General features: G+C 41.7%; 1 protein-coding gene across 2 annotated transcripts; it reads left to right on the top strand.

The window, feature by feature from the left end:
• Positions 1 to 77: 77 nt before the first annotated feature.
• On the top strand, positions 78 to 26179 carry ptpn20 (protein tyrosine phosphatase non-receptor type 20). 2 transcript variants are annotated; one of them, XM_086169259.1, is made up of 47 exons: positions 78 to 222; positions 2413 to 2560; positions 2737 to 2900; positions 3451 to 3516; positions 3611 to 3790; positions 3906 to 3981; positions 4560 to 4643; positions 4825 to 4900; positions 5131 to 5284; positions 5558 to 5629; positions 5834 to 6008; positions 6237 to 6372; positions 6463 to 6601; positions 6708 to 6860; positions 7774 to 7959; positions 8054 to 8216; positions 8319 to 8574; positions 8661 to 8740; positions 9049 to 9126; positions 9250 to 9357; positions 9483 to 9599; positions 9702 to 9910; positions 10063 to 10164; positions 10450 to 10543; positions 10997 to 11082; positions 11695 to 11866; positions 12368 to 12579; positions 12912 to 13010; positions 13118 to 13650; positions 13885 to 14488; positions 14858 to 15028; positions 15179 to 15353; positions 15454 to 15664; positions 15766 to 15803; positions 16096 to 16188; positions 16937 to 16998; positions 17286 to 17447; positions 17531 to 17780; positions 17952 to 18058; positions 18210 to 18292; positions 18635 to 18765; positions 18866 to 19014; positions 19132 to 19222; positions 20543 to 20877; positions 20954 to 21169; positions 22584 to 22646; positions 22757 to 24664. In XM_086169259.1, exons 2-47 carry the CDS (start codon positions 2437 to 2439, stop codon positions 22865 to 22867), a joined length of 7146 nt encoding a protein of 2381 aa, XP_086025385.1. In that variant the 5' UTR covers positions 78 to 222; positions 2413 to 2436; the 3' UTR covers positions 22868 to 24664. The 2 variants fall into 2 exon arrangements, with proteins under 2 accessions (XP_086025385.1, XP_086025377.1); XM_086169251.1 differs by lacking the exons at positions 78 to 222; positions 2413 to 2560; positions 2737 to 2900; ... (2 more) ...; positions 3906 to 3981; positions 4560 to 4643 and having other exon boundaries at positions 4837 to 4904; positions 22757 to 26179.
• Positions 26180 to 26941: the final 762 nt, after the last annotated feature.

Consider the following 26941-nt stretch of genomic DNA (forward strand, 5'->3'; position numbering starts at 1 on the left):
CAGATCCTTTAACGCAGCGCTGGCGGAGAGAGGATGAGGAGGATGGGGCACCATTTCTAGTCCAGATATCGGATGAAGGTAACCTGGCAGAGCGGAGCATCTGGTACCGAGAGGACGGCAAAGCAGAGCAGAGCAGCAATGCGATGACCGGAGGGATTATTCTGGAGCCCCGAGGATAATACAAAGAATCAGACCGCTGACACAGGTTACATATGTTACCAGGTAATGCGTCCACCTCTCGACGCTTCTTCATCGTCTTCCTCCTCAGCGCAGGATAGTTTGGCTGAATTTACGTGGGTATTTTGCATCCATTGTCTGTCATCATCCCGGCCTGTAAGGAAGAGAAATCTGCCCCAGTGGCATTTGTTGCCACTGATCTTATCTTTGGAGGACACATAGCTATCTTTTATTAGGCATATATGGGACCTTGATAAAAGTATGTTGATGGTGTCCTTACATTCCCAAACTAATGGGTCTGTATCTTTTATTTGTAAAGTCACGATGTGGAGGATAAAGAACCTGTTATGTCAATGGACCCATGAAGGACAAGTGTGTGTGTGTGTGTGTGTGTGTGTGTGTGTGTGTGTGTGTGTGTGTGTGTGTGTGTGTGTGTGTGTGTGTGTGTGTGTGTGTGTGTGTGTGTGTGTGTCAGGGTAACCTCACATTGGCTCAAGCTGGCTCAAGGAAGTGATAAGGCATCTCACTGTGAAACCAATCTCATGTATGCTACCTACTTTATTGAAAATGTCAAAGTAAGTGTCATGCCAGCTTGGAAGAGCAGAGACCACCTTATCAATATTTTTTTCCCAGAGGGAAAGTTACACACATACACACACACACAGACACACACAGACAATTACATTTACACTTTGAAACCGCTAAGTACAACCACTGTTTGAGCTGCTGGCCTCCAAACAGATAGTCCGGAGATGTTGGTGTTAATGCCTTTCCTCACAGGCAGTGTTGAGGGCAGGTAACAAGCTTGCTTCTCTGGACTAAGACTTCCTCTGCCCCTTCGATGTGAGATGCTATTTACCGTGAACGCCATCGTTCTTTTTCCTTTTCCTTCCAAATGAATGTTGATACTGTATTTAATGGTATGCCGGAGCGTGCTCACGATGCTGTGGCTTCGCACCTGTAGACAGAAAGCAATTCGCACATGTCCAGATGGATGTAAATAGCTGGCAAAGTGCCCTTTCTCCTGTTCATACCGTAGATGAACAAACAGAAATACAAGCGTTCTGTTTTTTCTTATGGCCGATTGCAAGTCCTTACTGTTACCCTCCACAGTGATGTCACATGTATAAGATTCTTCCTCATGAGTCTTTTCTTAAAAAAAAAAAACTGCTTTCTTGCTTTCTTGGAATACACTCATTTTGATCCAACAGATGCTTCATCGATTTTCATGATCATGCACTTTTCTTGGGGTAAGGTTTTACATAACAGCCCATAGCTACCCCCCCCCCCCCCCCCATACATCATGGGGTCATATGAGACACGTTGGTCTTCCAAAAATATAGTGCATAGCTGTTGGACCATCGAAGGTTCATGCAATAATTATTTAATGTCTCTCTGCCAATGGCGTGCAATGTCACCGGTCAACCAAGTAAGGGCATTTAGCTAAATTAGTTTAGTGCGTATGTCTGTGGAGGTTCTCAGTCATCCAGGTCATGGTCAGTTCTTGTCAAAATCTTGTTATCGTAGCAACTGGACTGAGTTCAGTACAAAACAGAAGAAGCCTCTTGGACGAAACATCTTCAAGAGAAGAAAGTCCAGTTGTTACAATAAGAAGACTTTGCCAAGTTTAGTGCAGACAAACCCCCTCTTTTTGACAGAAATAAAATTAGTCACCATACTTGTACTTATCTTGGTTTAAGATTTTTAACATTGGCAAGTCTGAATGCTAGTACTTACACTTACAATTGATGTAAACCTTTTTAAAAGTAAGTGAGCTCTGTTATTGTTATTATCTTCTTTCTGCCATCTTAGATTTCATTCGTAATCTGTGACAACAAACATACATGGGATCATGACACAGTCAGAAGGCTTCTTGAACCACAGCTATCTCAGAAGTGTCCTTGGGTCAGAAGAAAGCCTATTATGACCTGGGCGGAGCAGAGAGCAACTGGCAACGCGACTAATGGATTGAGATAATCTAGTCAGACTGATACGAAGGACGGTCTTTCTCAGCAAAGTTTCTCAGAACTATTCAACATAATTGTCTTTGCTGACAAGATACCGTTGACAAGTTTGGACAGGAGTCATCTCCTCACAGTGGGCTGTTAGGATCAAGTGAAGGGTGAATGACAGAACAACCATGAACAGAGTAAACACGTGTTCTCATACCACTGCACTGTGCGTACAAACGTATATGCTATCTTTCACTACTACTGTTGGTGTTTCCATGTTTAGGTACCTGCTTGGAATGTGTGCAGGATGAGCAGCACGTTCGTTACACTAGCTGAGGTGTTGGAGGCACGAAGGGGACCTCTGCTGGAGGAGGAGGTCTGGTCCTTGTTGCTTGGCACTGCGGAGTCTTTAATGGATGTGTCCATTAAGGGTGAGCCACTTTAATAGTATCCTCTCCTGGTTACCTGTCCTAAAGCAGATACCTTACTGTTGTGATGTAAATGTAAATGTCTGGATATATCTCGCTGTACATCTGTACCACTCGCTTACACCATTTCTAAATAAGCAGTATCATTGATGTTCTATGTGTTTCCCCCCTTTTTTCAGGCCACAACAGTATGTGTAATATCATAAGCCCCACCTCCTTGCTGCTGTCAGCCACTGGCACCTTAGCATTTAAGAACTGTGGCCTATCAGATGAGGTATCCACCTTCACTGCTCCGGAGATGCTGCAGGGCCGTGCCAGCTCAACTAAACCTGCCATAGAGAGGGTCAGTTCAAACATCCTCAAGCAGAACTCATAGATGCCGATGCAAGATTCTGCAGACTCTGTGTGGATGCATCTGCTTCCCTTGTTTCTCACGTGTATCAGGATGTGTCAGGCTCTGGAAGAGTTAAGCATGCCATCTAGTGGCTGAGTGCAGAGACATTTCTCCAGGATGCTACGCTTCAGCAGCTCCCCTGTTTTAACACTGGGGAGAAGTGCAAAACATACTTTATTGATGTAAAAAAAAAAAAAAAAAAAAAAAATGAATACCCATACACAACTTAAAAATATCAAATTTGTGTTGAGTGCCTGATAGATACAACTTTAAAGTGACAAGAATTGATCCCAACAGCTTATATCCCAAAGCCGAACCAAAGTACACCATGAGTAAGCCATCATTTTGAGATGAATTGTGCTGTGTTCATTTTAAAGAAGTTAAACTTAACATCCGAATGCCTCACGTCTGTCATAATAGTCCACAATTTCTCAATGATTTCCTTTTATTACTGTATCTATGTCTTTGCATTTATCTGGAATCGATTCTGTTGTCGCAGATGCTGGTGTATTCACTTGGTATGACTCTCTACTGGTCAGTTGATTTTCACCTACCTCAAAATCAGGTGGGTTCATTCGATTAAAATTTTACCTTTTTATATGGAAAAATATTCAGTCACCATATTCCTACTTGTATTTCATGGTCTCTGTCCACGGCAGCCTGTCCAGTTAAGCGATCATCTTAACAGCCTTCTCCTCAGCATGTGTGAGGACGTCTCCCATCGCAGGGTAAACCTCAGCTCCATTCTTGAAGCGTGTGAATCTCAGCACCGGGCCTCCATCCTGCCTCCTCCCGCCAACATCATCAAACAGCTGGTGGAGGAGGTCTTCCATGAGTCAGTGAGTCTAGATACGTCACTGTCTTCTTTTCAGTCTGCAGTCTTTCTGTCAGCATCAAATGTAACCCTTAAATGTTTATCAGATATGTCCTAAAAAAATGTTATTTGTTTGTAAGATGGATCATGGCTGTCTGCCAGAGAGCACCATCCCTCTGAGTGGCAGGAGTCAGATGATCAGAGAGCGACTTCATGGTGAGCGAGCCGCTTTGATTTTTAAAAAGTGTGTGTTCTGTAAGTAGTTTTAAGTAGTAGTAATTCAAGTAGTACCCACAGCACCAAACAAACAGCGATCAAAATGGCATCCTCGATTCTTTTGTCGTGCAACAGAGCAGATTTTGATCCTTGTGGTGATTTTATCTCATATCCTTCCTTGTAGCAAAGTGATGCGGGAGAACAAGGCAGCACCTTAAGTCAAAAATAGCTGTCACTATTGGTATTATTTCCATAATAAATCCTGCATCCACATTACTCCGGTCCCTCTGCCAAGTTTTTTCTCTGCTCTGTTCCCAGGCAAAAGTAAGCAACATACTGTACATTTATTTGTCACAATCTACATATTTAGTTACTGGCAGCATCCAGGTCAACAGGATTAAATTCTTAACCTAAAGCAAGTTCAGGATTAGGCCGTTGTGAGAGCCAATAATCGGATATCGAATGTGGATGGTCTAGGCTAAAACCTCTTGCCTCGCTTCTTTCCAAACATCACAGAAGGGAGCACGTAGACTAACAAGGATCAGACTGTCATCTTTCATCTCGTACCTTGTTGACAGGAAAGAGAGGGCCATTTTCGGACTTCAGCGAAGTGACTTCAGCCGAAGGAAGACGATACTCAACTGACTCTGACTCCAAGTCAGGTATGTTCTGTACGTAGCTGAATCCTCTCAGTTTCTACCGTAAAAATATTGAATTATATGTTGCGTATTGAAATGCAATGTTCCCTGCTATGTTAATGTCTTGTCTGAGTTTATTCATTCATTTATTCATTTTAATTGGAGCTCTAAAACTCATTTGCTTGTTTTTACATCTGATTTCAAGGGAGTTTACCTCAGAGATCTTGGAAACACAGACCAAGGAGTTCCCCTACAACTTTGTACCAATCCTCCTTGGATAGGCATGTATCATTTTAGCACATACACACACGCTCATCAAACAGACCATTTTTATTTGGAGTTTTGGGAGTTTGAGCCAATGTGTTTTCTTTGCATGTTAATATTACTGACTTCATCTGTGCCTAATTTCTTCCCGTCTTACTTTCCTGACCTATTTTGAGGGGACACCACATTGCATCAGAGTTTTAACTTTTGGTTTGCGTACACGATTCGTTTAACTCTTGCTGCTCAGAATACCAAGGAGGGGGCACCGCAGGGACAGCAACTGCAGTTGGCTTGGTAGGAGTCCCCATCATGAAATTTCTCCCAAGACATCAGGCAGGTCTCAAAGTCCCTCCATCACCTTCAGTGAGTCCTCACTCAGCCTGAGCCAGAAGAAAGCCAAGGTGAGAAAAGAACAATACATTGGAGTGCAAACAGACACACATGTGAGGTTCCTGAATGTTTTTCATGAGTCTGAAATAGCATTTGAATGTAAAATCTGAAGCGAATCACTTTTATTCTAGGCAGCTGCGTGGTATTGATTTCTTGAACATAGATACTTTTTTTAGCCCCAAGTGCAGATAAGCTTTAAAATACATTATGACATCAGATAGAAATGAATTCACAAAAGACAATGGGATTTCTTGCTGTAAAAAAAGGAAATGTTTCCTTGCCAGGCTTTGGGACCTGAGTTCATCAGGATGCCAGATGAGCAGCACATTGTTCTTGAACTTCCAGGATCTATTGTGGTAATGTCTGTTCCCCTTTCTATCACTCCCTATCAGACGGTGCATTCTCACAGTTTCTTGCATACTGAACCATAAGCATTTACATAGTTGTGTGTATATTGCATTGTGTGCGAGCATGCACCTGTGTATGAATGTTTGTGCATTCATTAATGCTGTATTTAATGCTTTTCTGTATTTTTTCTTTGTCCACGTGTCCCCCTGCAGTCTAAAAAGGGACGCTCGTGTTCCTCTCTGAGAGAAGTGACTGTGGTTCTGCCAAACGGACAGTTTGTCGTGGTCCGCTGTGACATTAAGTCAAGGGCAAGGGATGTTTTTGACATGGTGGTCGCTCACGCAAACTTAGTGGAGCACTTCTACTTTGGCCTGGCCTTTCTAGATGGTATGAGGGCATATTATGTTATCACTAATTTATCTTGTACATTAGGTATATTCAAAATGGAATCAAATTCTAAAATATCCATGTTATAGGAATATCACATATGAACGGAGGGATTGCATGTACATATAATACTTGACTACATAACTTTGTATACATACTGTTCTCATTTTATTGTTGTTTTTTGCCTCGTATTTGGTGTAAAAGAAGCTTTTCTTTATTACTCTGCAGATGATGAATATTTCTTCTTGGACAACGAAACAAAAATCTCTAAAGTGGCTCCTGATAGTTGGAAAAAAGGGCAGATATCCTCCTTTTTGGTGTTTCTTCGAGTGAAATTTTTTGTTGATGACATGTCCTTTATATTGTAAGTATTGCATATGAAATGATTAAACAGTGCATCTTTGCCTACTTTCTAGAAAAGTTGATCCTCCTCTCTTATTGTTTTCCTTTCAAGGCACAGACTAACACGTCACCAGTACTACTTACAATTGCGTAAGGATATCTTGGAGGACAAGCTTTACTGTAATGAGGAGACAGGCTTATTTCTGGCTGCTCTTGCTCTACAAGCTGAGTTTGGGGATTACATGCCTGAGGTACTGTGGGGAAGAAAAGAAAAATGTTCTTTTAACATATTTGTATGTTAGGCTCATCTTTCAGTGCATGACAATGGGTACGTTTGTCTGTTTGTGTGTGTTGCAGTTGTACGGCAAAAATTATTACCAGCCAGAGCACTACGTATCAAAAAGGATGCTAGAGAAGTTGGCTTTACCAAACGTGAAAGAAGAGTTACCAAGACTCCATGCAAGTCACGCTCAGTTACTGCCTGAGGAGGCAGAGACAGAGTACCTGAAGGTACCGATGTAGCGATACATCCACTCACTGCAATTACAAATATACGTTCTCTCATTGCTTTTAACTTCTCATATGTATTGTCTATGTTATGAAATGAAATGTCTCTCCTCTTAAACAAATTGTTTAATTGTACGTTATTAAAGCCAGTTTTAATAAACCTCTGTCATTGGCATCTGAAGAAAAAAAAACATCAGACACAGTACCGGAAGTCTGAATATCCCTTCTCAACGGGCATTTCATTATTCGGCATCGGAAATTTTCAAGAAGAAAGTGTTCTTAATTTTAGACACATTCCTCTGAATAGGCTTGTAGGTGCAGGTAAATGATCACGCCTTTTTTTATTAATGTTCATGTTGTTTTTTTTTTGTTATATCAGCAATTTGTTGTGTGCTTCATTTTCCTCGTTTTATGAGATGAGATGAGAGATGAGAACAACTTTATTTATCCCGAAGGACATTGTTGTGCCAGAGTTTCAAGTAAAAAACATAACAGTAATAGATAATAGTAGAAAGGAGGAAGAATAAGAAATACAATGAAATATGAATTGTCTTAACTGTTAACTGTAACTACAAAGATTGAAGATTCCCTGCGGCTGAGGGAAGAGGAATTAAAAAGTCTGATAGCCTCAGGTAGGAAAGACAACTGCAGTTATGACGTCATCCAGGGTATTTCCGAATTACACGACAAACAATCAAGTGGCCATGCTTTGGTCTGAGTAATATGTACATTTTTGAGCAAGATAAAATTGATTTTGCATGGATAATTTTTGCATCGCAAAATTTTCACTGGGCGGTAAACTGTGTCTTGATGTTAACAGTATAAATATTTCGTACATCCCTATATAAACAATCTACCTGCTTATTGACATGAAAATATATTTCACAAACATCGACACCCACTTGTTTTTGTCCAGATTGTCCAGCAATTACCGGAGTACGGGGTTTTGTTCCACCGTGTGGGAAGGGAGAAAAGGCCCGTGGTGGGTGAGTTGGTTTTAGGAGTCTGTGCCAAAGGAATCATCGTGTATGAGATGAAGAACTACCTCCGAATCGTCACCAGACGCTTCCTCTGGAGGGAAACTGACTCTATATCTACAGGGGTAAACAATATGTACAGAATTTTGCAACATATATACACTACACATACCTTTTTTAAAATTCCAGATCAGATGATGAATTCTTTCCATTTTATAGCGACGTAAAATGATCATAGAATGCGGTGGGCCAAGCGGAAAAAAGCACAGTTTTATAACAGAGAGCTCAAAAATAGCACAATATCTTCTGAACCTCTGCTCTGCCCAGCACAAGTTCCACAGTGAGATGACTTCAAGACAACTCAATCATAGTATGATACCTGGTAGGAACAACGCATGTTATATCAAATTCAAATGCACGATTAAATTCAACAGAGAACTTATAATACAGACTAGGTGCAATTTTTTTTTCTGTGTGTCCCCAGATGAGAACATGTCTGTCTATCAGGCCCGTAACCTGAACCTGAAACGGATGTCATGCTCAGAGGGCATGCTGAACCATGTGGGTTTAACGCCCGGTCAACCAGACTCGCTGTCCAAGTCCTGCGAGGACTTGACGGCTAAGCTGGAGGCGCGGCTCCGTCAACAAAGAGAAATGAGAAGGGAGATGAGCAGAGAGCTGAACAAGGAGCCTCCCGAATCAGGAGAACTCATGGATTTGAAAGAGCGGCCTTACTGGAGGTATTTCATCTAGACAATATCTTTAATATTAAAAAAAAAACATTTGGACTGAGATGGTGAAATGGAAGTGTGCGCGTCTGTTTAAGCACACCGGGGTCGATGCCTCGAATGATGTCCAGTGTCTCACTACAGAAGCAAGATTCTGATGCTTCATCCTCTATACGAGGTATGTCCAACTTTTGCATTTTGTTATTTAGATATTTTTATTAAGACTCGGCCTACACGTAAATGTCATATTGGTTGAGAATTAAAGAGCAAATATCAAACGTTAACCCTGTTACATTACCTCAAGAGAGTCTTCTTAAAGCAACGATGCATACTATGTCTCTGATCCTTTAGTCCTTCCGTTATGAATTATCTGCAACCTATTTTTGGTTTAATTTAGGTTTATCTTTCATCACAAAATTGGGTAAAATACAATCAGCTAATATTTCCTTAGCTGCTTCCTAACCTCGAGTAAAATCTTTTTCGCAGTTGACACCCCAACAAGGACTCCCCCGGAGAGAGAGATAATCTGTGTTGTCCTCAAGAAAGATCCCAAACTTGGCTTTGGTGAGTCTTCAAAAGGAACGCTTTGACATGAACGTGATGTAAAATGAATGAGCTGAGTGCAGAGTATCTGATTCTTTGAAAAGGCGCTTTTGTCTGTCCGCTTCTCTCCGCCTCCTCTTTCAGGCTTTGTGATAGTGGGCGAAGACAATACAGGTAAACTTGACCTTGGGATCTTCATTGCTTCGGTTGTCCCCGACGGGCCTGCCGACAAAGATGGACGAATTAAGCCTGGTATGAAGAGGAATATGAATAATTAACGCGTTGACTTTCCGGTTGAGAGCAAATAAATAAAACTTTAGAGGGAAAGTCATCTCAAGTATTTTTATAATGGCCTGACTTTTTTTTTTTTTTTGCAGGTGGACGTCTCATCTCTCTAAATAAGACTAGCCTGGAGGGGGTAACATTCACAGATGCTGCTGCCATCTTACAGAGCAGCCCCGATGAAGTGGAGCTTATCGTGTCCCAGCCAAAACGTGAGACGTGGTCTTTGTTTTCGGTCTAATGCATACATGAAGGCATGTATGTAACTGTGCCTCCGCTACTTCTATCAAACACATTGTTTTTGTTATTTTCAGAGTCCCTGAAAGACAGCAAGAGCTCGCTGAGTCAAAGCACCCTTGGCTCGGCTTTGGAGAGGAGCTTCGGGTCGCAGACTACCTTGAGCGGCACGGAGTTCCGACCCGCAGTGGAGGAACTGGAAGAGGCCATCACCCTTTCCAGCATGGCAACCCCGAAGCAGAGCAAGAGACTTCATATCCCGGTTGTGCGTATACATGATGCACAGGTTAGAGAGCCTATCTTTGTTTCTGTGGAAGTAAAGCTGTCAGCGTGAGAGCACACGTGACTGAAGAATTCAACCGCCGCATATTGTTGATTGGATAATACAATCATGTTTTTGTCCTTCCTTTTTTTTCTTTCCTCTTTGCTGTCACACAGGATGCCTGTTCGAGGTCTCCCTCGATCTTGAGTCTGAAAAGCGGGGAGCGGTTTGCCTTGGAACTGAGAAAAAGCAACGGCTGCCTCGGATTTAGTGTCGCTGTGTGTGAATTCCTTTCTCATTGTTTACACAGCCTTTTATGTCTGTTGCCCTTGGCTTTGTTGTTATTTATTCTATTTTATCTCTCTTTGTTGTGACAAAAGCTGAAATATTCACACTCAAATTGTTACAACTTCATGGATCGAATTAGTGAAGCCAAACTCATGTTTTTTAGGCATATACTTACTTTTGTACTTAGAAGCTCTTAGTTTGTGGATAAATTGTTGGAGGCCTCAGACAGTTCCTAATTCTTTCTTTTTATTCTACTATCTTTATATTCTACAAAGGGAGGTACAAACACAAATGTGCGTTATGGAGGAATCTACATCAAGAGTCTGGTCTCTGGCGGTGCTGCTGAGCAAAACGGCCAAATCCAGATTGGTAAACTGCCCTTTATTTCTTTCTTTATTTAGACCCGGATGCAGATACGTTAACAAAACACACTTTATCACTCAGTTCAATCCAAAGAATTCTCTTCTAAGAATTAAAGGGGTGGCACTATCATCATCAAACAGCACGAAGAAGATACCGTATTCGAGCATCTCTTGTCTCCATCATTTGCTCAATAAGGCTACAAATTATATTTAATAATTTCATCTTGATAACAAAAACAGTGCCTAAACATAGAGAAGATGATGTGGAGGAGTGTATATTAGCTTGTTTTTTTTTTGTTGTTTTTTTTTTGACAGCGAAGGCTATTCATGCTTCATTGAGCAGCAACAACTTAGATCTGCTGACATGGCCACCGATAACACACACACTCGCACAAAGACACACACATCTGTTTATCGGCATCGCTAATGATGATGAGGTTTGCGCTTGTGCATATGACAGGTGACAGACTGTTGGAGGTTGACGGATCCAACCTGAGGGGTGTGACTCACCAACAAGCTGTTGAGTGCCTGAAGCGGACCGGGGAGGTAGACATACAGAAAAACCACACACACACACATGCACACTGACACACACACACAGACACACACATACAAACACATACACACACGCGCCCACGGCTGATGACCAAATTTCACTGCCTTACACCAGTAGCTTGATGACATTAATAAATGACATAAATAAGTGATATAGTGATTGAGACATGTTTTTTTATGTTTTATCCATCACTATTTTATTTCAGGGGTGCACCGCCCCATTAATACAGTGTTGGTTGTTCATTTGGATTATGAAATACCCTACCGATATTTTTGTTGAAATCATCTTGTCTTGGCATCTGGAATTGGATTTCTTCACTTCTGGAGAAAAAGCCGAGAGGCTTTTTCAGAACTCCAGTCCAGTTGCCAAAACAGGAAGATTTTGATAAGAATTCACCATGATCTGGATGACTGAGAGCCTCCACAGACACCCAACTAAAATCTACCAATTGAAATTCTTAGATTATAGGATCTTTTGGACCCTTCTATCAGCCAGTGATTGTTTTGAACTCGAAACAAATTGATATTTACAGTATATAAAGTGAGATGTTTATTGTTATTGAGGTCTAAAATATTAAACAGGGTTTGTTGTGCTTTCAATAGGTGGTGACCCTGCTGTTAGATAGGGAACCCACAGTAATCTTGGAGACCAGGAGCGACTCACCCTTCCCCCCCTTGGTCCACAGTGCATCACACACACAGCCCCCCAGGACTGAAATCTCTGTGGAAACAACCTTGAGTGGACGAGCCAAGGACTACAGCTTTGTGACTGATGGTAAGCAGGATGAGAGAGCAGGCACGGGCATTCACAAAAGAAAAATAAAGAAGACAGAGACTATCAGACGGACACAAGCGCATACATACACACACACACACATACACGCACGAATGGCCCAGAGGTAATTGGGAGTCATCTGACAGTTACATTGTGGTTGCTGTCAGAGTCATCCAGCCTGACGCAGCCTTGTTCCCTGGAGACAACATGCACTGAAACCTTGGAGCTGTCTATTCGCTGGCAGAGCTTCTTTAATGGGACATGTGGCTGTCTCTGTAAAGCCTCTCTTTCTTCAAGAACCAAAAAACCTGGAGCAAAATGTGGCTCAAAAGGATTCTCTGCTATCAGACTTGTAATTTGTGATATGTCTGTGAAAAATAATATTAAAATCCTCAATATTATCATCTCATGTTGCACATGCAACATGTAAGATTATGCTATACACTCTTAATGCTCAAAGCCTCCATCACCTGGTCCATCACTTTCTTTTTCTTTTTCTAGAAAATACACATGAGGTGGTGCTGAAGAAGAGTTTATCTGGGCTTGGCTTCAGTTTTTATATTTCCCAGCTGCATTCAGGGCCAGACCGAGGCAGCTTGGTCCGCATCAAGCGTCTCTTCCCAGGTCAGCCAGCACTTGAGAGTGGTCAGCTGCGAGAGGGAGATGTAATTTTAGCTGTGAATAAAGAACGTGTCAAGAACCTCTCATACCAGGTATGTTTAGGTGACTTCCAAATGATGGATAAGCCCTAAACCAGTGAAATTCTGGATCCTCAAATATGAATACGTAAAAAAAAAAAAGTTAATCTCAAAAACAGTAATGTAGCACAGAGATAACCTAAAAGTTGTCCTAATGCGACCGATAGAGTGAGTTTGTATAAAGTCTTGTCCTTCATCTCATGTGAATGAAAATAGCAAGGAAGATGTGTCTTTTGTTACTCCAGTTAACACATCTGCCAGCAAAAAGTCACAATTCTATTTGTATAACGGTGCTGAAAATGCAATGAGATTTAATGAACTCACGATATTTTTATTTGCAATATCAGAGGGTTTTGTTTCTGTTGCGTGGAGCTCCATCTGAAGTTCATTTGTTGATCTGCCGGCCCAGTCCAGGAGTATTGTCGGACAGTGACGACAACACACTGGTGAGCAAAATGTGCACATAAAAGTTTCTGTTTCGTTGTCGGATGCAAGTGATTGAAAATAGTTCAGTAACGCAGAAAATGTTCATACTGCTTTCCTTACTCCGTAGAGTCCTGCTCCAATACGTGAAGTTCGATCACGGTCTCTGGACATCCGACTAGGAGAGGACTACAGCCAGCTCCTCAAGTTTCAGTATGACATCAACTTACCCGTCCTAAGGCCGACATCTACCGTGGAGGAAGATCTTGCTGATACAGTAGGGAAGAGGCCGGATACTCCTGCAGCTCCAGAGCTTCCTGAAAGCCTGGAAGTGCAGGTCAGCCAGACTCCCCCGTCTCCACCGAGGACAAAGTCACCCCCCTTGCCTACCTCGCCTACCTCACCCCCGTCACTGGTCTCGCCGGCCTCACCTGCCTCACCGGCATCACCGGCATCGCCGGCATCACCCACCTCACCGGCTTCCCCCGTTTCACCTCCATGTGGTTCTCAATCACCTCAACTGGAGACCCAGCTGAGTGCTGGGAAAACAGTCCAAGCAGAAGTAAAAGAGATCAAGGATGAAGAGGGGAAAGTTGCAAAGAGTTCCAGTGCAGTTTTTTTGGATGTGTGTCCAAAGACGGCTTCAAACTCGGTATATGCCAGGTAATGGGCCAGAAGTCACAAGTGAAAACACATTTAAACTAATTTTAACCATATTCCTTGCCACTACAATAATAGCCATTCAATTGTTTCAATTTTGTTTTTATTTAATTTTTTTTTTCATAAACAGACACAGAGTGTCATTACCAAATTCCAAGATTATAATTTTTCAAGTCTTTTTTTGTGTGTTCTTCTTTCGATATATTCAATAACAGTATAAAATTTGAATGCTTGCAGTACCGTCAGAGAAGAAGCAGACGGAAGTGTTACCTACTGCCTCACGGGAAATGGTTTGACCATCATGGCAGATGAAGAATACTTGACCATCAGCTCCACCCTGGAACCTCCTCCCAATTCCACCTCTCCCACTCCAGCATCCAACCTCGCAGGCGTCACCTCTCAAACCTCCAACAAGCAAAACCCCGGCCCTCCAATCTCAGTTGCCGCCACCCTGCCTCTCAGCTTTTCCACTGACACTTTGACCACTTGCATCCTGGCGCACCCGTCTCAACCTCTTACGACCCAGCCCTCCAAAGCCAAGCACCACCCGACCCAACAGGGGCTGATTCCGTTTCAATACAAATCCATCCCTAAGGAAAGCCGGACAGTCACGCCTACGCCTCAGCTCTCTGCTCCACCGGTGACCCCCATAACTGCGCAGATCCTCTCCTCGCTGCCTCCTTGTAGCAGTCCCACCGCTCCCAGCATATCGCCAGCAACATTACCCCAGCCTTCACAGACCCAAATACAGCTGATAGAAGAACCAGAGAAGAAAGAGAGGGAAAACAAGGAGGAGGACTATGAAGAAGATGACGATGACGAGGAAGAAAGTAGGAGAAAGGCAAGTTTGTGAGCATTACTGCCCATATTTTTATTTCTACCAGAAAAATCACACTAATTACAATGCTGTAATTACATGTATTCTGTCAGCCAGAGAAGTAACCTCACATCTGGCTAAATTGAATGTGATACCGTGTTAAAGAAATGTTTGCGGCTAAACTGACAGTAAAACTGTGGCGAGTTGTGAAATCCACTTTAAAATATTGTCATCTTTATATGTTTTATTTGTTTTTTCAGTTTTAGTTGTTTTTTTATCTGCTTGGACAAAGCAGATAACCAACATGGATTTTTATTATGTGCATTACATGTATACATACATACATATATATGAAAAACGTGATTCTTAATTTTTTTTCTCACTGCACTGCAGGGTTTGGTGAAAGAGTTTGAGTTAACTGTGGTTCTTAGTAAGTCCAGGAGTGGAAGCTTTGGGTTCACCATCACTCGCAGCAAACTGGACAACTGCTACTACATACAGGAAATACTTGACAATCCTGCCAAAGCTGATGGACGACTGAGAGCAGGAGACAGGCTTATTACGGTACACACACACACACACACACACACACACAGACACACACACACACACACACACGCATATACACTCTCAACCGCAAACACCATCCATTCCCCTCACAGAGAATGCCAACAAATTGACCACAAGTGTTTCTTGTGTGTGATTAATCATCAGGTAAATGGGCATGATGTTACAAGTGTGGCGGATGACATCGCCATGACAATTCTCAGGTCATCTCCGAGGAGACTAAGTATGACCCTGGGAAGGGCAGTGACCAACTTGGTTGCACCACCTTCCTGTGACAGCCTGCCTGATATCGTTCTCTACAAGACACCTTCAGGACAGCTTGGTGAGACAATTTATTTGTATAGATGTCTTTTGTCAGATGTGTGAAGCAGTTTTGTCAATCAATTTGATTATTTTGTTTCTGCCACGTCTTCCCCCTGCAGGTATAAAGCTGACCGGTGGCATTGGCAGCAAGTGGCAGGGTATTTACTGTCTGGATGTGGTGCCAGGTTCCCCGGCCAGTTTGGAAGGCAGTGTCCAACCCAATGACAAAATCCTGTACATCTGTGGTAGGTGCACCTTGGGAATGACTTTGGAGGACGCTGTCAAAACCTGTGAGATCGCCCCGCGTAAAGTGAAACTCAAAATCATCAGGTATGTTCCCTCAAGGACAGGTGAAAGAACTGAAGAGTATTATCATGGCTTCTTTTTTTTTTATTCGTTTTTGATTGATTGTGGTGTTTGCTTTGTCACAGAGAGGACCAGCCAGTGACTCCCAAGGCTAAATGGAATGGTAAGGACTTTATGTTTCTGAAGGATTTATGAGAATGATGTCATCCATGTGAGTTAAACCAAGGACAAATGAACCGCGTGGTTGTTATAAACACTAATGGATTGCTTTGAAACCAGCTGTACTGTGCTTGGACAGTGATAATTTAAGTTCCATCTTTACCATTGGGCTAATAATTCTGTAAATAGAGGTAGTTAGAGGTTTGACCGTTTTTAGTCAGCCTCTTCAATGTAAACCAGTTCTGTTCTCGTGAGATAGACGGCCGCACATCTCTGACCGAAGCCTTCTGTCGCAGGCCTGTTTGACTGGAAAAAGGATAGGAAGTTCTTTACTCGTTTTGAAGACCCAGAGCCCATCTGCCCAGAGAGAGACCTGCCCACTGAAGATGGTGGGATATTTTTTTCATTCAGTCTGTCATTTAGTTTTACATTTCCATTTGTTGATATGCTTTTAATGGCATGTCCTATCAACACCGTCTTGCTTGCCGCCCCTTTGTTTGTGTGAATCGAGAGCTCGGTGCTAAAAGACACATTTCGATGCGTCTTTTGTGTGCCATGCGTGTGTTAGAGTGTATGCGTGAGTGTGTCTGTGTGTGATCTAAGTGATGAGAGACACATACTGGGCTCTCAATGCGGGATTAATAATTTGCAAGCCCCTGGCCTCCACTGGGGTTCTGGAGTTCACTGCCGTTGGCGTCACACACATAAACACACACACATACAGTGCCATACGGACTCGTCAGATGTCTATAGGGCAGGTGGCTCAGTTGCCTGGTGACAGTGAATGCAACAGGGACAGACAGTGAAAAGAGACAGTTTCGAAAAGACTCTTCTTGCTCATCTGTCACAGCAGAGACGTAGTAATCAGCACTTTCTAAAATGGCTGAAGAGGTGGGAGGTTGGTGTGTGTTGTTCTTTTTTTTCTCTCGATCTCTGTTTCAGAAATCATAGCAATACAAAATAGCAAGGAGAGAAATTGGTGATAATTTACAACATTTACACTATGGCCCTAGGGCTGAACTGCATAGGTTTCCTCTTGAACTGCTTTCAATTCAGATCATTGATATATGTGTACTTTCTCAAGAGCTTTTGCATCCAACATGAAATGCTGATTCCTACAAACAATCCTTGTTTCAGCTCTAATTGAAAGTAGAACTGCTGGAAACTTCAGATGTCTCTCCATCGCTCAAGGACAAGATGTAAGTTGCAAATATCAATCACTCCTTCAGTTTTGTTGCTCCTGCCCAACGTTGTTGATTGTTTTTCTTCACTTGTGTGTCCTCGGAAGTGTCCTCTGTAAAACATAATGTGAGATGAGTCGATTATGTCATTTTGCTTGTTTATTTAGGCTTTTCTTTACATCTAATTTATGCATTGTGAACCCAATGCAATTTTTCATGGCATAATAAAAGCCCTTGAAGTACAGTTGAATGAAAATGTAATTTTCTACAGAGCATCCTTTGTTTTTCACTTGTGACCCTTTTAGAGTTGCATCATGCAAGTGGATTTTTTCAAACAAGAAGGAGCAGGTCTCGGCTTTGCTCTGGTCGGGGGAACTAATGGCAGTATGCTAAGAGTGAAGGAAATCTGCTCTGGTGGTGTGGCTGAACAGGACGGTCGCCTGAAAATTGGAGACATTCTATTAGAGGTAACAACTTCATACATCTAAAATTTGTTCTTAATCAAAAAAAAAAAAATTGTGGTTCAAGTCCTGATCTAATATGTTCCCAGGTGAACGGTGTAATTGTGTCTGGACTGAGCCACAGTAAGGTCGTGGATATCCTGCGTAAAGCCGAGGGAACCGTGCAGCTCACCATATGCAGAGATATCCTGCCCCTGACCTATTCAGAAACCCCTGCACCGCCCAACATGTCCACTCTGACGGAAGCGGTTTTAGCAGAGCAGCCAGCTCCTGTTTCCAGCCCGGAAACCTGTTCCTCATCTGATGCAATTTTGAATCAGCCTGTTGAACATCTCCCTGGTATGGTCTCTAATTCTGTCTTTCCCATTACTTTCAGAATTATTAATTATTAGTAATAAAAAAAATGTGTTTTTAAAAAGCTTCAGAAGCTGAATTTTTGACTCTTAGACACATGCATTGCTGACATTACCCTTATAATTGAAATTCTGTGTCCTTTTAATGATGGTTCAGAAGACATACCGGAGGCTACGTATAAAGAACCCGGTGCATGTATTACCACATCACCTCCACCTTCACAACACAAGAGCACCCTAACCCATGAAGCTACAATCAAGCAGGTAAATAAACAAGTATGAACACACAAAAGTGCAGTAGGCAGTACATATAACTTTTAAGGAATTAGTAATTAATACCGTCCATTTGTCTTTACTAACATCCACTAATAACCTCCTGTATGTCACATCCTTTGGTTGCTTGCCTGTGGAACAGGAGAGCTGTGACAGCACCCCTGCCCATCAAGCTTGCTGCCCATCGCTCAATGTCACAGACATGTTGCATGGAGCTTCTGACAGGTAGAAGCTCTCCAAAGTCCTCACCTGTGCGCCTTCATTTTCCACTTCAAATTCAGTGTACCCCCTTTTGTGGCTGGAGTATCGCTGTTTGACACAGGGAGGCAGCAGAGAGCAATAAATAAAATATCCTATTGCGACTCAAAGTCAGGTTGTGCAGGAAGTAGAGTACTACTTTCATCAAAAAGACTGATGAAGTGTGTATATTTTTAAGCTATATTTCTATACAGTATTTTAGATGGAGAAGTCACAGGGATAGGAAAGCTCAGCCTTGCATGATTTCAAGCCCCCCCTGCCGAAGAGTAGCATTGGTCTGGTCTTACCCCAACCTCCTGTATCCTCCAGGAAACTAACCGTGGCTAAACTTCTGGACCAGTCCTGCAAAGATGTCCAGAAATCCAAGTCAGATGGCTGGAGCAGCGAAGATGAGGATGTATTTGAAGCCGGTGGTCAACCATCGACCTCACCCCAAACAGGTCTATATGCTACCAGGATTAAAATACGCTCGTGGGTTTATGCACTTTATCAACAAGTATACCTTTACCTTCCTCTTTGCTATTCTTCCTTGTCAACCAGGCCAACCCATAGTGTCTGAAGAGGAACTGGCCAGTTTATCTCTCATGAGTCCTTCTAAGATCAGCCAGTATTCGGGCTCCAGGGTCAAAGCACTTATCCATATTCTACAGCATCAGCTGGACCAGCAAGAGCTGGTCAAAGAATTTATGGTGCCTACATGTTTTGTTTTTTTTTTTCTTTTATCAAACCCAAGTAATCTATTTACACCGGAATAATTTCAGGTTGCAAAAGGTTTTATTTAATTCACAGACTGATTCTGATTTCAGGCTCTGGAGCATTTGAAGCCCTCTGACAACTGTTTGGTGGGGAAAGCCCCTGAGAACAGAGACAAGAACCGTTATAGAGACATTCTTCCCTGTAAGTTTCCGTGACTGTAACAAGCATTTTTTAACTTTCTTCACACAATCTTGTTTACCAACAAACCATTTGGTGAAACCCTGCATTTCATTTTATTTTCCCCTATAGAAGATGTTTATTGGTAGGCCGTAGCTTATAAACCCTGGATAATAACAGACATGGCATTTATAGGGGAGGTTTTGTCAGCGCTTTGGTATACTGAAGAAAGTGATACCATATTAGTATCAGTAATTCACTGTGTCTTAGAATCTATGTTATTTCTGAGGCAGATCACATTAACAGACTGTTAACCATGTCATTAAAGATAAGAGAAAGACTATGAGGCAAGGGTGGAAAAACATGTAAAAGATTATTGCTAGTAATGACAACAGGCCAACGAACAAAAAGGAACACATCTCAAAGAGAAGACTGTTATTTTCCATGTGTTTAGCTCATAGTTTTAGACATTTCCAGTATCCTTGTCTTCTATTAAATATTAAAAGTTTTTCGCAGTGTTGTTTTCCACAACATATACATAATCAACCTTTTCTCACCAGGGTTTTATATCACAAGTTTGTGGCCGCAGCCATAAAACATAGAATAGATGTAGGGGCTTTTCAAAGAATGATCCTAAATAAACAGTGTTTCTTTCTCATCTGTTGAATTCCCTACATAGACTATTATGACAAACAGCTTTTGGGTTTTTCCCCAAAAAAGGAAAATTCAAAGCATATTCCAACATCTACTTGGGTTAACGTACGATTAAAGGGTCAGGTGAGATAAATGGGAAGATGAAAAGAACAGTGACCCCGAGTGGAATATCACTAACTCCTCAACACATGCATCACCGCATCTCGCATGTTTCTTGAAGTTTGTCCAGAAAGTCAAGTTATTTACTGATATGAGTCACTGCTTCTAGACTTTTTATTTAGACAGCCATATTTCCAGTCTGAATTTTTTTTTTTTTTATAACTCATAAGCAGGAGGCCGCGTGCTAACCCAGAAAACCCTCCCTGTTTCCCTCAGTCTATCACCCCTCTCATCACCAACAAACTTCTCCACTGGGCTGGTTTGTTGAGACATACTCCAGACCTCAGACATGTTTACCTGGTTTTATTTAGCGTACACTTAGCCAGTGTACCTTGGGCAAAACAACAAGGTTTGTTGTTTGTTGTTTGTGATCAAGACATGGATGATGCAAAGAGATTTTAGGGAGGCTGCTGCTCAAAGGTGTAATTTTACCTAATTATGAACCAACTAATGCCTACTTACAGCCAAATATATGTGCAGTCCACACACGCTCTGATTTTTTTTTTCCTCTTTTCCTTCTTTTCCCTATAGATGATAAAACGCGCGTTGCCATCGGAGAGAACCATGACTATATCAATGCCAGCTACATCTGCATGCAAGTCGGTGGTGAAAAATTTTTCTACATCTCCTGCCAAGGCCCGTTGCCTACAACAGTGCCAGCATTCTGGCAGATGATCTGGGAAAACAAATCTGATGTCATATCCATGATGACCCAGGAAGTAGAACGGGGAAGGGTCAAATGTCACAAGTACTGGCCAGAGAAGCTGGGCGAGCCTTTGGACACTGGCAAGTATCATCTACATCTGGACAACCAGCAGTACCTGGAATATTTCCACATAAAGGTCATCCGTATGGTTGAAACAGAGGTGAGAAGCGCCAGAGGAACGCCTGTGTAAAGTTCTCAAACGTTCTCCTTTAACTTTGAACCGTCTCTTATTCCAGACAGGAGACACCCACTTGGTCCGGCACCTGAAGTTCACACACTGGCCAGACCACGGTGTCCCACACTACTCTGAGCAGCTCGTTCGCTTCATCCACTTCCTGAGGAGCGTGCACGTGGAGGGCCCGGTCACTGTGCACTGTAGCGCGGGCATTGGACGCGCGGGAGTTCTCATCTGCACTGACATTATCCTCCGACACATCGAAAAGGATTTGCCTGTGAGTGCAGTCTTCTCTCCTCTGATTTACTGATAGTGAGACTAGGTTTGAAGTTGTTCTTGAAAAAGGAAATTTAATTGAAAATAATTTCTTTCTTTTTTAAAAGTATTGTTTAACCTTACTTTTACATTACATTATATTACAGTCATTTAGCAGACACTTTTATCCAAAGCGACTTACAAAAATTGCAATAACCGAAGATCCAAAGTACCAGTAGTCGTTATTCAGAAGTCACCACTCTGCCAAATAACCATCTCAAAAACATATACATACATACATTAATTTTTAATTATTTTTTTTGGGGGGGGGGGGGGGTTGGGGAGGTAAGTGCGATTACTTAATCAATATCTTCCTCTTCTTTTATTTGGGGAAGCTCCCTTTAGAGATCATCATAGCCAGTCAACTTCCTCCCTCATCTCTGAATCAACTTCTCTCACACCAGCTAACTTCAACCATAAATCTTCTCTTTGGTCTTCCTCTAGACCTCCTGCCTGGCATTTCCAACCTCAGCATCTTTCTACCCATATATTCACTATCCCTCTTCTGTACATGTCCAAACCATCTCAGTCTGGCTTGTCTGACTTTATCTCCAAAAAATCTAACATGTGCTTTCCCTCTGATGGACTCATTCCTGATCCTATTCATCTTCATGACTCCCAAAGAGAACGTGAACATCTACATCTCTGCGACCTCCAGCTCCACTTCCGGTCTAATGCCATTGTCTCTTAATCATACCGCATCCTTGGCCTCATTGCAATGTTGTACACCTTTACTGTCATTCTGGCTGATACGCCTTTTCACACATTACCCCTGTCGTTTTCGTCCACCCGTTTCAACCCTTCTTGAACAGGTTTCTTCTTCTCTTTTCCACCGTCTCCATTACACTAAACTGTTGACCCCAAGTACCTATTTACTTAATTTGTATCTGGAGAAGTTAATTAATACATTACTTGTTTCATTTCCTGTCCTATATCGATCGATTGGCACTAAAACAGCAATCCTCAACCTAATGGGCCAAGATAATCACAAGCTGTTTCTTTTATGCTCTTAAATAAAGTGATTAAAACACTTAGCAGTAAAATCATCGGGAGCGAGGCCTCAATATATAAAGTGAAAGGCAGATTTTTTGGTGCGCAGTTGCCTTACAGCAAAAAGGACGGCTCCCGTAGGGCTTTGCATGTCCTCCCCACGCCTGACTTGGTTCTCTCTGGGCTCTACAGCCTCCTCCCAGATTTCAAAAACATGCAGAGGGTTAATTGAAGATTCTAAGTTATTGGTAAATGTGAATGAGAGAGTGAATGTTTGGGTGTCTTTAATCGTTTCCCTATAAACAACTGCTGACCGGTCTTTACCCATTAACAAACCTATACACAGTCTACAGTGGTGACCGCAAATTATGCGTCTCTGTCTTCAGATTAATGTGAGCAGCATCGTAAAAGAGATGAGGCTCCAGCGGCACGGGATGATTCAGACGAAGGTCAGTACCCGCAGGAGGTTTTGGAAGTTCAAATTTCAAGTTTGAATTGAAAAAAAAAAAAAAAAGGGCAGCTTTCTCACTCGAGACTTCTGGTCTCTGTTACATTTTAGGAACAGTACCTCTTCTGCTACAAAGTTTGGTTGGAGGTTTTACAGGGTATTTTACAGCTCCACAGCACCCAATGGCAACCGGAGAGTCCCAGAGACCACAAAGCCGTTTGAATGTTTCCACCTCCAGCTCACCTTGCGTACCCAACCGTTGAGCTTCAGATTGTGACCCTGAGCAGTATGTCACAGCACAGAGTGATATTACTTTTTCTTTACTGTGCTTAATGAGAACATTTTCTTTATTTTCTGTTTTGATACTATGCTTTGAGTCCTGTTCCAAAGATACACAGGACCCCGACTTAAACTTCTTGAATATCAATTTATCATGACCTGTTTGCCATTTCCGATTTAGTGATTCGCCTTTCGCCTGTAGCATCTTTTTTAAATGTATATGATTTAATATGTATTTTTATTTATCCATCATATTGGTTGGAATGGAAAATGTGGTTATGATGGCATTGTTTATTTGGTTGGTGTCTTCAAAAAAGTGCACTAGTATAAAATTGTCTATTAGATTAGGTCAATATTTGTTCTAAAATGTGACAATGCCTAGCTTTTGATTGATTACACCGACATTTCATCAAGTGCATTGGTACCCTGGAATAACAAAAGATTATTAGCAAAAGAGCACACTCTGTTTTTCTGTCAATCACCTAAGGAAGTGAAAAGGAATCAAGTGCCTTGGAAGGACTCACGCCACTTGCTCCACACTGACCCCAAGCAACTTGTCACAAGAGATCGGGACATGGAGCAAGAAACTGGCTTAAAAGCAACCGACGGTGACTGAATGTGTAGTTTTCAGTCTGTGTGTGTGTTTGGTTGGAGATGAACCTTTGGTTGATGGGAGCCAGAGGTAATCTGCATTCACCTTTTTCTTAGATTAGTTTGATTGTAACATGGATGGAATGTAAAGACACCACCTGTCAGGTTTTTTAGTTGTTGTTTTTTTCGTTCTTTGTGTGGCTCATTTTATATAAAACAATATCACAATGAAAGTCTTACTACACATCATTGTGACTTACACATCCTTATGTATATCAAGTGTAATGAAAAAAAAAACAACACATTTTTGAATACATTTATACATTTGAAAATTCACTCTTTTGCTAAAATTAGGACAAGGCATTAACACCAAGTATTTACTTTTTAAGTAAAGTGTGCTAAACTAATGCCATTTGAAAAACAATTTGCTGGGCTTATAGGTGTAATTTGTTAATGGACATCATTTATCTGTATTCCATGGCTGTTTTTGATATAAATCCAGCCACAATGCAAAAAATACAAAGGTTTACAAATTGTACAAAGCAGCATAAGCACATCTCAAAGCAACAGATCAAAGGTCATTTCTAGCTACTGGTTTGTACCTCAGCCTTTGTAAACTGCTTGTAGGCTCTTAGCTGCACACACACATACAAACACACACACACACACACACACACAAGCACCCATATGCACAAGCTAACACACCGCATGCAACCTATTGAGAGATTTCTGAGCTTGGAGTTTGACTAAATGACTTGGACATTATCAAACTGTGCAACCTAACAAAGCAATATTGTCGATAAGGAGCGGAAATGTCAGAACGTCAGTACTGTAATGTTGCCGTATGACTGTCTGTGCAGAGCTGTTTGCCTCTGCATGCTGAATGTACCATCCTTTTACTTGCTGCTGATGAAAAGTTGCAACTCTTGGGGAAAAAAAAACTAGCAAAGCACATCTTGCATTCACTTCTGAAAATGCATCTTGTACAGTTAAGCAAGTGGTTATGCAATAGCGATATGAAATGTAATAATTCTCAATTGCACAGCTGCATACTTATGCTAACTTAATATCTTGTCACTGTACCAGCCACTATGTAACCAATAACTGAAACCATGTAATACCTCTCCAATTAAAATTGTTCAGACAGTTGTTTGTGTGCAGCAACATGTTTAACCCCCAGACTTTGGACACGGCATAACTCAACTCGAACAGCTGAACAAAAACAGCGGAGTGGGTTTTCCCTGGCGACACACACAGAACAGAGACACAAAGGTACCCCTAAATCTAATTCCACTGACCACCTCTCCATTTTTACTGCAGGGTATACTCCCTCTTGAGTTTTACTGCAGGATAAATAAGCTGGTCTCACAGAGGTCTTTGTGACAGCATGGAAACCCCTGGAAACACACTGCACACTTCACACACACATAAACCTGACGCTGGGGGAAGCTGTGGAACAGATTTACTCGCCCAGTTTCTCTCAATCTACACCCACTGCCCTTATGCATTATCACTCAACCACCCCAAATTTATATCTAGATCCTCAGTCAGCTGTCGCCTCACCTCTTTTTCTAATTTGCCCCCCGAACGCGGACCTTGTTATTGCTGTAAATTAATGCAGGAAAGACGGCAACTCGGTTCTTCAAGGCCAGTGCTCATTTATGGATGTCTCATTACATTAAGCTGTTTTCCTTTCAAATTTAAACCAACATCTGACATAGAAGGTTATATTGAGCTCAGAGCTCAATATAACCTTCTATTTCAGCAGGTCATTTTTGTATCAGAAAAACATTTGTGAAGATCAGTACTCGTCCAGCCGAACTAGGATACTGGAAATTAGGATCCTGACAAGCTAGCAGTCTGCAGAGAGGATGTAGAGAGGTGGTAAAATCAACAACAACAGCCTGTTCGTCGGAGGGTGTGATTTAAAGGTCAGGGAAATACGAGGAAAGTTCTTTAAATTTCTCGAGTGTGCTGGGCTCCCGTTGTCCGACAGAAACATGTCTGAAATCTATTTCTCTGTGCTCTGATAGATTAACAACTCGCGCTCCTAAGCGTTAATTTCTCCTTCCCTTTAGTTACAAACGGGCTCAGCTGTATGTCTCTGTGAAACAAAAAGGATTTTGTTGTGCTTGTGAAATGTGTTTTTTTTTTTTTTTGACTTATACATTCTTCAGTTATTCCCAATGAGTGGAAACATGAGCCGTACAGAATTGAAACATCACTGGATTCAGTTTGAGCCTCAGGCACATATTTTGTATTTTTAATTTTTATCTTTACTGTGTATCAATAGCCCACCAAGGCTGCAGTAAATTACTTCTCAAATTTGACATTTTCATGGCTGTAGGGTCAGATCAAATCCAATTTCAAAGATTGTTTGAATTTATACGAGTTTTTTTGGATGATTGGGTGTTTTATTTATTTTTTTCACAGCAGTTAATTCAGACAGAAATTAGGGTGGCTTGGAACTCTTAACCACAATCAGAGGATCAAGATAAGCTCAAGATACACCCTCCTAACTGAACCCTCGAGAGGGTTGAAAATGATCACCATGCAGGATGTTTGTAAAATCCGCCATTTGGCTTGTCACAAGAAAACAGGGGTGAATTCCAACTGGTGTTTTCTGATCAACCGGCAAGATTAAAATGAAACTGATAAAGAAAAGCAGAGCCTATTTGTGGAAGTTGAAAGATAAGTAAGCTCCACTCTCACAGTGAAAACATGCCTTCAATTCCTTTGATTTACAACCTTTCACAAGGAGTGATTCATAAACATGGGAATGTTTTCGAAGAAGATGATGATACTATCGAAGCTAAATCGTACACCTTCATATAACATACTACTGGGAATGATTTCACATCCCAAATAAGATGCAAATTTCATTGCAGAACATTTTCCAGGAAATTAACTGGCCATACACACCAAAATATGAAGTTCAATTGAGTTAAAGAATAAATGAACATTAACATGCTTTTTGAAGTTGCTGTTGGCCATGCTCTTTGTAAATTGACTCCAAATGCTCTCCCGTGACAGCCCACTGACAGCAACACAGAGAGCCATTCATCCCAGAGCAGAATGTCACTTTAGTGGCTTTCCAGAATTTCAAAAACCACAGACTTGTCAAAGGAAACAGATTATGATTAGGGTCTCCTTTCCTATGTTCACTTCTAATTATCTTAAGTTGATTATATAAGGGTTATCTGGGCTCTGCATCAGGTTTTTGTGGTGAGCTTAAAGTAGCTGTATTTCATTCTGTTGTGCTTTTTGCCAAGACCTGTAAATTTGTGTTGTGTCATGATGGGTTCTGTTGGGAATACGCAAGTCAAAAAATTGTCTGTGTAGCATTATTTAGAAAAAATAAATAAATGCAAAGGTCTGGAGACAAGCGTCACAACATGTTTGGTTTTAATGGAAATGTATCATGAC

Source organism: Fistularia commersonii, chromosome 2 (assembly GCF_037954325.1).
Source record: "Fistularia commersonii isolate RoL2024-O1a breed Wild chromosome 2, RoL_Fcom_v1.0, whole genome shotgun sequence".
Taxonomy (NCBI): Eukaryota; Metazoa; Chordata; class Actinopteri; order Syngnathiformes; family Fistulariidae; genus Fistularia; species Fistularia commersonii.

Excerpts from the sequence above, each read along its gene's own strand:
- ptpn20 (XM_086169259.1), top strand. The coding sequence starts at position 2,437 with ATGAGCAGCACGTTCGTTACACTAGCTGAGGTGTTGGAGGCACGAAGG. Across the intron at positions 8,217-8,318 it reads CAATCATAGTATGATACCTG|ATGAGAACATGTCTGTCTAT; the intron begins GTAGGAACAACG and ends GTGTGTCCCCAG. Across the intron at positions 18,293-18,634 it reads TTGCATGGAGCTTCTGACAG|GAAACTAACCGTGGCTAAAC; the intron begins GTAGAAGCTCTC and ends TGTATCCTCCAG.